This window comes from Rhinolophus sinicus, linkage group LG05 (assembly GCF_036562045.2).
Source record: "Rhinolophus sinicus isolate RSC01 linkage group LG05, ASM3656204v1, whole genome shotgun sequence".
NCBI classification, from domain to species: Eukaryota; Metazoa; Chordata; class Mammalia; order Chiroptera; family Rhinolophidae; genus Rhinolophus; species Rhinolophus sinicus.
This window is the reverse complement of record NC_133755.1, coordinates 18,029,159-18,038,664: the sequence shown is the minus strand read 5'-3', so window position 1 is coordinate 18,038,664 and position 9,506 is coordinate 18,029,159. Positions and strand designations below refer to the sequence as shown.

The following is a 9,506-nucleotide window of genomic DNA, read 5'->3' as shown; positions in this document are numbered from 1 at the left end:
GCAAAGCCTGATTGGAAGAAGCGCTTCCGGCAGCCATGGACCACTAATCAACAAACCAGCCTTCCGGACCAGAAGTGGTCCTCGCCTCAGGCCTCTCGGAGTCGGGCTGCCGCCTATCCCCGCTCCCGCGACGCGGCAGTAGATAGTGGCGCCTTCTTGCCTCAGTCGCGGTCCAGGTCCAGACGTCCTCGTCTCCCAACTACGCCGGGCATTAGGCGACTCCAGAACCGTGTGATTGGCGCCTGCGCCTGCCGAGGAGCTCCCGAGGGACCTGGGCATTCCTTGGGCTTGGTCCCTGTTCTTCGTGCTTCTTTCGGTGAAGTTAGGGAAGAGGGCGATTTTTTTTTTTTTTTGTGGGGGGGTGTCTTCGTTTATTCATTTATTCGTTCATTCTTTTATTCTTTCTGAAGCCAATTGTTGAGGCAGCATAGTGTAGTGGTTAAGATTGCTGACTCTGGAGCCTATCTTTATTTTCCCCCTTGGGCATTTAAGACAGTGGGTCTCTTCCACATATGAAAGATGGGATAATAATACTACCTACTTCTCTGGGTGAATTGAATTAAACAAGGCAAAGCCTGGCACATAGTAAGCACTCAGTAAATTCCAGATATTTCTGTGAGCCAGACACTGTACTAAGATCATAGTTTTAATGATAGATGGGAAAATAAAATCAATCATTTGAAGTAAGTACTAGTTTAAATCCAAGGATAAATGTTGTGATGGAGACATGCAAAGTGCTATGAGAATATAATGGAGGGAAATGTCCTGGGGAGGTAATGGAGGGTGGTGACTTAAGCTGTACTTAAGAACGAGAGAGTAAAAATCTACCAGGGATATGATGGGTGGCAGGGAATTTCTGGCAGACGTCTCTGACAGCTTAAAGGGTCAACCGTGCAAATGCGTGGCATTCTCAAGAAACAGTACTATGATACTGTTAGAACTAAGTAGTATGATATTGTTAGAACTCCTCCAGGAAGCTCCTCTGTGCTTCCACTGCACCATGTCTGTGCCTCTAGAACAGCACTTACCACACATTTTCATATTGAAATGTTCTTTTTATGTTTTTCTCCTTCATCTCAGGTCAGGGATCTTGCATTGGTCTTTGTCTCCTCCCATAATGCCTGGCATTTGGTTAATGTTTGTTGAATTTGAAGAGACATATGGGCAATGAATCTGGAAAGGTGGGTTGAAGCCAGATGTGAATTTCATTGAATGATAGGCCAAAGAATTCTGACTGGCTTTTTCCAATAGGTAATGGGAAACCATTAATCTGAATTTTTAAAAGATTAAGTCTGGCAGCACTGGAGAATAGATTAGATACAAGGAGAGACTACAGGAAGAGATACCAGGTAGGAGTCGGCAGAAATCGCTCAGATTCTTCCTATACGTATATTGGAAGTTGGACACATTAAAACCATTTAGATTACTGGTCAATACATTTTCTACCAGAACCAGGTAAAAGGTTCCCATACCCGACTCACAGAATAAGAAGAATCACCTCTTCCTCATTTTAACTACTTCCTTTTCTCCTACTGATGCAGAACATGTGTCAAGATATTCTGAGAACTATTCCAGGTCTCATTTAAGTATCTGACTTTGCAAATTGTTCAGAATTGGGAATGATAATTCTAGGATTGAGTTAGTGGGATAAGATGGAAAATAAGGACACTAGAATCCCAGATACTATTGTAGCCATTAGACTACTAATGACACAAATTCCACCTTGTGGTTCAGTCCAACAGGAATTATTGTGTGAGATTTGATGACTGTCATCTAACAGTTGTATTTCTCTTAATTTTTTCAGGGAGAACATCTTTGGTCCTACAGTGTTGCTAACACATTTTTCTAAGTGGTCTTGAACAGCGTACTTTTTATGTAAATAACTGGCTAGAGCTCGTATTTTTCACTTCAGAAGCCTATAATCTACCATTGCCAGAGATTTAAAAACACTACTTTTAGGCTATCACCTATATTTAACTTGAAAGCTCTTCCTTTCTTATTCCACAATGTTGAGATACTGGGGAGAGATACCAATCTCATCAAGCCAGACCAACAGAAGTTCCTTTGATTTGCTGCCACGGGAGTTCCGTCTGGTGGAAGTCCATGACCCACCCCTGCACCAACCCTCAGCCAATAAGCCCAAGCCCCCCACTATGTTGGACATCCCCTCAGAACCATGCAGCCTCACCATCCATACCATTCAGCTGATCCAGCATAACCGACGTCTGCGCAACCTCATTGCTACAGCTCAGGCCCAGAATCAGCAACAGACGGAAGGTATAAAGACTGAAGAGAGCGAACCTCTTCCCTCTTGTCCTGGGTCTCCGCCTCTTCCTGATGACCTCCTGCCTTTAGATTGTAAGAATCCCAATGCACCATTCCAGATTCGCCACAGTGACCCAGAGAGTGACTTTTATCGGTAAGTCAAGGCTTTGCTATATCCAGTTGCCTCAAAAAAATCTTCCCAACAATCCTGTTAAGCATGTAATAAGATTACCTTGAGGAAACAGAGTAATTGACTAAAGTTGCTCAGGTAATTAATGGAATGTCAAAGACCTAAACCCTGATCTTTGAAATCCAAAGTCTGTATTTTTTTATTTTCTGATGCAACAAATATTTATTGAGTGCCTACTATGTACCAAGCACTTTACTGTGAGAAAGGTACTACACTAGTATGGGAAACAGATGATGGCCTCATAGTTCTCAGAATCTAGTCTTTCTCTTTCACTTAAAATGTATATTACGGATTTAGCTCACTGTCCTCAAATTGAGATTCATGACGTTATTCTGGTATTATTAGAAATCCACAAGAATTTCTTAATTGTGTATTTTCATTTTGATAACACGGTTTAAGAAATAATAATACAAAAACATTCTTTATCCTTGCTACTCAAAATCATCACCTAGACTGGCAGCATCAGTATTACCTGGGAGCTTGTTAGAAATGCAGTCTCAGGCCACACCCAGACCTACTGAATCAGAATCTTCATTTTTAAAAATCTCCAGGAGATTCATGTGTGTATTTAAGTTTGAGAAGCCATGCTTCAGATCCTCTGAATGACTGACTTATAACCTACTGCTTTTACTAGATTTAAGTGTATAAGTTTGCATTTGGTACCAAATAATTACTTTTCTTTTCATTTTGAAATTTGTCAGACCTACAGAAAAGTTTAAGTAATAGTACAATAAAAACCCAAGCTGCCTTAACCTGGATTCACCGATTATTAACATTCTGCCACATTTACTTTCTCCCATATACACACAAATATACCAATATCTATATAAAAACTTTCTTTGCCAGATATTTTAAAGGTGCAGACATCACAATATTTCATCTCTAAATTCTTCACCTTATCCTAATAAGGAAATTTTCCTATATAATCCCAATATCATCATCACACCAAAGTAAATGAACACTAATTAAATAATATTATACAATAAATCCATATTCAGATTTCTCCAATTGTCCCCAAAGTATAGATTTTCCCGTCGAGGACCTAACAAAGATACATGCATTGCATTTGGTTTTATGACTTTTTAGTGTCTTTGAGCCAGAATAGCTTCCTTTTAAAAAACATGATAGTATTATTTTTTAAGAGTTCAGGTCATTTGTCTTGTAGACTTATCCCACTTACTGGATTTGCTGATATTTCTTCAGGATTAGACTCAGGTTAAATTTTTTTGGCAAAACTACTGCATCAGTAATATTGTATATCACTTATTGTATCTGCCCATTGATGATAATTACTACTATCTTAATAGCCCCAAACTAACGAGAAAAAAGCAGAAATAGCCTTAATATGTAAAAATTGCATTTGGGCCAGATGATGTCACGGTGAAATCATTGGAATAGCGAATGGGGGAGGGATAACTGTCATTACATGTATGGCACATATTCTTATAGCTAATGCCCAACTTAAAAACACTTGCTCTGTAGCAGTCAGTACCGTATTTACATTTTTCTTTTCGTATTTACATTTTGAGGGCAATTTAGTTGAAACAAAATAATATCCACCATATTAAATTGATGCTATTATTTAGAATTTTGTAGTTTTCTGTCAAATTTCTAATTGTTAAGAAGAGCTATAAACATCAAAAGTTTATACCCAGTTTGTCTTATACCTATTTAAGAAACTGTGTAACGAATAACTTGCAATAGCTCTGGGGGTGGCAAAAGAATTATTTTCCTTTGAAAATATGTAAGTCTATATATTACTCAAGTAAAGCAATACTGATTTAGCCCTCTATTTATTAGGTACTTTTGAGGCCTATAGCTTTTGGCCCAGAGAGACCGTCCGTGGGAAATGATGATGGGATTAGTCAATGAAAAGTTATTTGGCAGTTGGTTTTCTTATTTTCCAACTATGATGTGAATTGCAGTAGTTGCTACTGAGTAGATAATAGTAAAGTGGGCGGATAGCTCAAGCACTGCGCAGCACATGGGGACGACGCCAAGTATGGACCAGCGAAGAGTAATGTTCTGTCCCTATTTTATCTATTTTTATCTATTCATTTACTTCCTTTGTCAGAGGCAGAAGATGGGTAGGAAATTTCAGGAAACTGGTAAATTATTGGAGGCTTATTAAAAGGTATTTTGAGCTCAGACAGCTTTTTGAAATTTCTTTCTTTGAAAGGTGAAAATGTCTACCATAGTGATTAGGTGCAAAATGGTGTACTATGAAGAGATGGGGGCTGGAGATGAAGCTCCACCACTTATTAATCATAATCGACAACTTTCAGTAAGTCAGCCCCTCTCTAAGTCAGTTTCCTCACCTGCCAAAGAGGAATAATAATATGGACCCTACCCATTTCACAGCATAGGACAGGGTAAAAATGCTTTGTGAGCTATAAATTGCCTTTATAAAATTGAGTCGCTTTCGCAGTTTTACAAATGGTCTGCTGTTGTTACATAAGCATCTCCTAATTGGGACTGTGATTTTCTGAAAGGCCATATATTGCCCAGCATGTGAGGAAACTGTTCTGGTAAAACAACGAGAGCACCATTGAGTAGTGTGTCTGAGCTACACTGTTAATCAGATCCTAAAAGTGATCAAAATTGAGCAGGTGGTACAAGAAGGAAACTTCCTTTTATACTGTTTATTGTAGGCATTTGTTACAGAGCAGCTCAGAGCTATGACTGGGTTGCTGAAACAAGCCCTGACGGCAGCAAAGATGAAAGTGGGCTATGTAACCTGCATAGAATGGCCCTGGAAAGCCGGGCCAGTGGTGGGATGGGAATTGTAAAGCTCCTAGGAAGACAGGACGGGACAGCCCTTTGCAAGAGCACTAACAACACCACTCCCATGTCTCCACTTCCAGTGGGAAAGGGGAACCTGTGACTGAACTCAGCTGGCACTCCTGCCGGCAGCTCCTGTACCAGGCAGTGGCCACAATCCTGGCCCACGCAGGCTTTGAGTGTGCCAACGAAAGTGTCCTGGAGACCCTGACGGACGTGGCACATGAGTACTGCCTGAAGTTCACCAAGCTGCTGCGCTTTGCGGTGGACCGGGAGGCCCGCCTGGGGCAGACTCCTTTCCCGGACGTCATGGAGCAGGTGTTCCATGAAGTGGGCATCGGCAGTGTGCTCTCCCTCCAGAAGTTCTGGCAGCACCGCATCAAGGACTATCACAGTTACATGCTACAGGTGAGGGGCCCCTGTGGAGCAGTGGGTAACAATGTCATCCAGGGGTGTTCCGCAGGATCCACAACACGAGGTAGAATGCAGAGCACAGGGTCTTAGAACAGTGGACGTAACCTGCTTTCTTCATGGCCTTAGCTGAGAGTCACTGGCCTCATCACTGGCCTGGCCAGACCCACGGGTCTCCTTTAGTCAATGAACTGTTGATAACACTTCCTCTGGAAGAAATTATAGACGGATATATGGAGTCTGAGAATGTGGTTAGCAGGCTTTTCCTCAACAAACATGTGTTGAGTGCCTATTGTGAGTCAGGCACTGTGGGATAAAGCAGCTAACAATACAAGTTCCTTGAGCTTGCATTCATGTTGGAGGGAAACAAAAACAAATAAGTAATCAAAACAATTTCAGATGGCACTAAGTGCTATGGAAAACAAAACCGAGTGAGGTGATACTGCCCAAGGGTGGAAGAGAGGGGAAGAGACACCATTTTTTGGTTAGAACCAGAAATCTCTCTCTTCAAAACTTGTGGCCTTACACAACTCATTTGTTCACTGTTTTGGTTTCCCCAAATCAAAATATCATAAGGAATTTTTAACACCCAACAAAAAAGTCTTTGCTAAGTGATCCAAATGTCCTACACCATTCATTATCCACCTAGGGTACATATGTCAGCTGTTAGTTTTTATAGCCAAAAATGTGATCTTTAGTCCCAGTTCTGATTTACCTTTAACAGTCTACTTTTTACCTTTATATAACACTTAATGACACACACACTCTGCAAACAAATATTCTTTACATGTCTGTCATTTAGAAATGCAAACTCAACACCTTAAGCAAATTCCTTCCATTGGCAGTGAATGCTTCATTCATATTCATATTCTGTTGGCTTTTCCATGGGATGCCACAGACTATCCAACTTGCTTTTAACATTTCCTTGGAAAATTGTCTCCTGCTTGCCAACAGATTAGTAAGCAACTCTCTGAAGAGTATGAAAGAATTGTCAATCCTGAGAAGGCCACAGAGGACACTAAACCTGTAAAGATCAAGGAGGAACCTGTGAGCGACATCACCTTCCCTGTCAGCGAGGAACTGGAGGCTGACCTTGCTCCTGGAGACCAGTCACTGCCCATGGGAGTCCTCGGGGCTCAGAGTGAGCGCTTCCCATCTAACCTGGAGGTCGAGGCCTCACCACAGGCTTCAAGTAAGAGAAACGACTTACTTTGATTCTGGGTGATCCACCAATGTCGGTATTCTGCATTGTGGAATCATACTCTGGAGATGGGAGAAATGGGAGTGGGCAGGAGAGTGAAAAGTCTAAAAACAAAAATAGCCTCACTGACCTAGAAATATCAACATTCTTCTCTTTGTAAGTAGAGGACCAGTACAGCTTTACAGGCACTCTAAAACAATTCCTGGTTAGAATTATGTGTTGTCCTGCTGATTGCCAGTTAATTCAGCTGACCCAGCTGGGTGGGCAAGTGTCCCCTTCTTCCTTAGTTTATGTGTTAGTTCTTCCTGGTGCTTGTACTCAGTTGATTAATAAGACAACTTCCAGATAGATGGAGGAGTATTAATTGCTCAAGGACATTTGAGTAGTTGGGCTTCCTTACTAGAGTTAACGAATTGGAGCCGAAAGGGATTGAAATAGTGGAGGCAGCTGGCCACTTCTTTCAGATGGACTCTGTGATTACCTTAGTAACAGGATGACTGGATCCCTAAGTCAGTTAGATTGTAAATTAGTCTAGACACTCGGTTCTTTATCAATTGTCATTTTATCAATGCACAAATGATGCAAACAGTAAATCCTCCAGTGTGGCCTAAAGAGGCCACAGTTTTTAAAGTGTTGGGCAGAGAGCCTTTCACCATGAAGTAATAACCACAGAACAATATTGCTAGAACAGAGACAGGAGGGCCTTGTTGCTTTTCAGCAGTATGGGACCTGCCAGCATTTGGTAGTGACCATTAACTTTTCATAATGTGAGAGAAAACTAGGGTCCCAAACAAAAGGCAGGAAAACAAGACAGCCCCATAAAAAGAAGGAAGGCCAGGCAAACTTAACAAGAGTCCCTGGTGGTGCCTGCCTCGGCCATGAGACAGGAAATCGTTCCACATGCATAGTTTTACTTCCCTGGTTTAGAAAAATTTAGGTGGGTGAAGCAGGGTAAAGGAGGGTAGAGGAAGTGGAAAGGAAGATATTCAGAGTTGGTAACTTTTTGAAGCAAAGAATTAAACCGTATTCTCCAGCCAAGGAGAGTCAGTATAAACTGAGCTCAAAGGCTGTCACTCTGCCCTGGAAGGTATGTTCATTGTACTTGGTGCCTGCCTTGGCTTACCACTAGTTGTATGTTCTTCTTCCATTTCTAGGTACAGAGGTAAATGCTTCCCCTCTTTGGAATCTGGCCCACGTGAAAATGGAGCCTCAGGAGAGCGAAGAAGGCAATGTCTCTGGGCACGGTGTGCTGGGCAGCGATGTCTTCGAGGAGCCCATGTCAGGCATGAGTGAAGCGGGGATCCCCCAGAGCCCTGATGACTCAGACAGCAGCTACGGTTCCCACTCCACCGATAGCCTCATGGGGTCCTCCCCTGTTTTCAACCAGCGCTGCAAGAAGAGGATGAGGAAAATATAAAAGGAAAAGAGGGAGATTTTGTCCGAACCTACACACTCAACCGAAAACCTTGATGTATTCAAATGTTTCCATCAATAGTCACTTGACTCTTATTCCTAAACGCAGATTTTCCTGATTTCAGTGGAACTGGACTTAAGCAAACAAGTTTGCATTTTATCTTTGCATCCAGTTTTTGTAGTTTTCCGCAGCAACCAAGCCACTTTTTGCAGACATACGATGCTGGGACAGTCATCAGGAGACCAAAGTAATGTCTCCGACTGCCGTCTTTACTGTGTGACCAGACAAGTTGCTTCGCTTCTGTAGAGCCATTTCTCTTGTACAATTGAAAACAATCATATCACTGACTTACCTTGCAGGGACGTTATGAAGATTGAGATGTTATGAAACCTCAAAGCTGTGCTCGAACAGACTCACTAAATATATGCTGGTATTAAATGTCAGTTTTTGCATTTGTTTCATTTTTGGTTCAAGTCATTGGGAATCCAGTCTCATACCTAACACGAAATAGCTAAATTCTGCACAACTTATCTATCAGTAGCGTTTTTTAAATTGTTTTTTGTAGTAAAATAAAACGGTTTATTACAGTAAAATAAGACCGGGTCTTACATGAATTTTGCTCCAAAAGACGCATTAGAGCTGATTGTCCGGCTAGGTCTTATTTTCGGGGAAACACGGTAGATGTCAGCATGTTAAATACTGCTGAGGTTTGTGTTTTGGGTGCAGAATACTAGTCATCTAACATTTAATTCATTCAGTTAGGAAACGTCTACTGAGTACCTATCATGTGCTAGGTGCTATGCAAGGGATCCAAGGATGAGTAGATTTGTGCCTGCCTTTATGGAGCTTGTAGCGTAGGCCAGACAAGTTACTCTTTAAGGAAAAACTAGTCAAAGACACTACGGGGGGAAAACCAGTATTTCAGAGTTTTGCTGTACAAATGGTTTCCTCTTAAAGAACAGGCTTAAATTTTTAGACCAGTGGTTCCTACTGCAGAATACTGAAATTAATACTTTATGGTAAAATAAAGTATTTTTATTTATTTTTAGAATGTTTTAAATCTCCAATTTAGGACAATAGGCACCAGATGGCCCAGGTTAGCGGTCTCTGACAACGCAGGTCATGTGAGGTTTGATACCTGAGATTCTTCTGGTCTGGAACTGTCACAGGCTGTTGGTATTAGAACAGTGATGCAAACAGATCCGAGTTTCTGAGTCAGGTCTTCAGCGTCCCACTTCTAACAA

At 41.5% G+C, this 9,506-nt stretch overlaps 1 protein-coding gene and 1 long non-coding RNA gene across 5 annotated transcripts; one reads left to right on the top strand and one right to left on the bottom strand.

The window, feature by feature from the left end:
- The first annotated feature begins 16 nt into the window (after nucleotides 1-16).
- SUPT7L (SPT7 like, STAGA complex subunit gamma) lies at nucleotides 17-8,705 on the top strand. 4 transcript variants are annotated; one of them, XM_019735284.2, is made up of 6 exons: nucleotides 17-316; nucleotides 1,081-1,181; nucleotides 1,805-2,419; nucleotides 5,320-5,644; nucleotides 6,602-6,839; nucleotides 8,003-8,705. In XM_019735284.2, the coding sequence occupies exons 3-6, from the start codon at nucleotides 2,007-2,009 to the stop codon at nucleotides 8,263-8,265; spliced, it is 1,239 nt and encodes a 412-aa protein (XP_019590843.1). In that variant the 5' UTR covers nucleotides 17-316; nucleotides 1,081-1,181; nucleotides 1,805-2,006; the 3' UTR covers nucleotides 8,266-8,705. The 4 variants fall into 4 exon arrangements, with proteins under 4 accessions (XP_019590843.1, XP_019590845.1, XP_019590842.1 ...); XM_019735283.2 differs by having other exon boundaries at nucleotides 23-291; XM_019735286.2 differs by lacking the exon at nucleotides 1,081-1,181 and having other exon boundaries at nucleotides 20-316.
- Nucleotides 5,737-8,108, bottom strand: LOC141571519 (uncharacterized). The gene is made up of 3 exons (XR_012496285.1): nucleotides 7,972-8,108; nucleotides 6,858-6,910; nucleotides 5,737-5,856 (listed from the first exon to the last, which is right to left on the bottom strand). It is a non-coding gene; the product is annotated as an uncharacterized LOC141571519 (long non-coding RNA).
- Nucleotides 8,706-9,506: the final 801 nt, after the last annotated feature.

Excerpts from the sequence above, each read along its gene's own strand:
- SUPT7L (XM_019735284.2), top strand. The coding sequence starts at position 2,007 with ATGTTGAGATACTGGGGAGAGATACCAATCTCATCAAGCCAGACCAAC. Across the intron at positions 5,645-6,601 it reads ATCACAGTTACATGCTACAG|ATTAGTAAGCAACTCTCTGA; the intron begins GTGAGGGGCCCC and ends GCTTGCCAACAG. Across the intron at positions 6,840-8,002 it reads GGCCTCACCACAGGCTTCAA|GTACAGAGGTAAATGCTTCC; the intron begins GTAAGAGAAACG and ends TTCCATTTCTAG.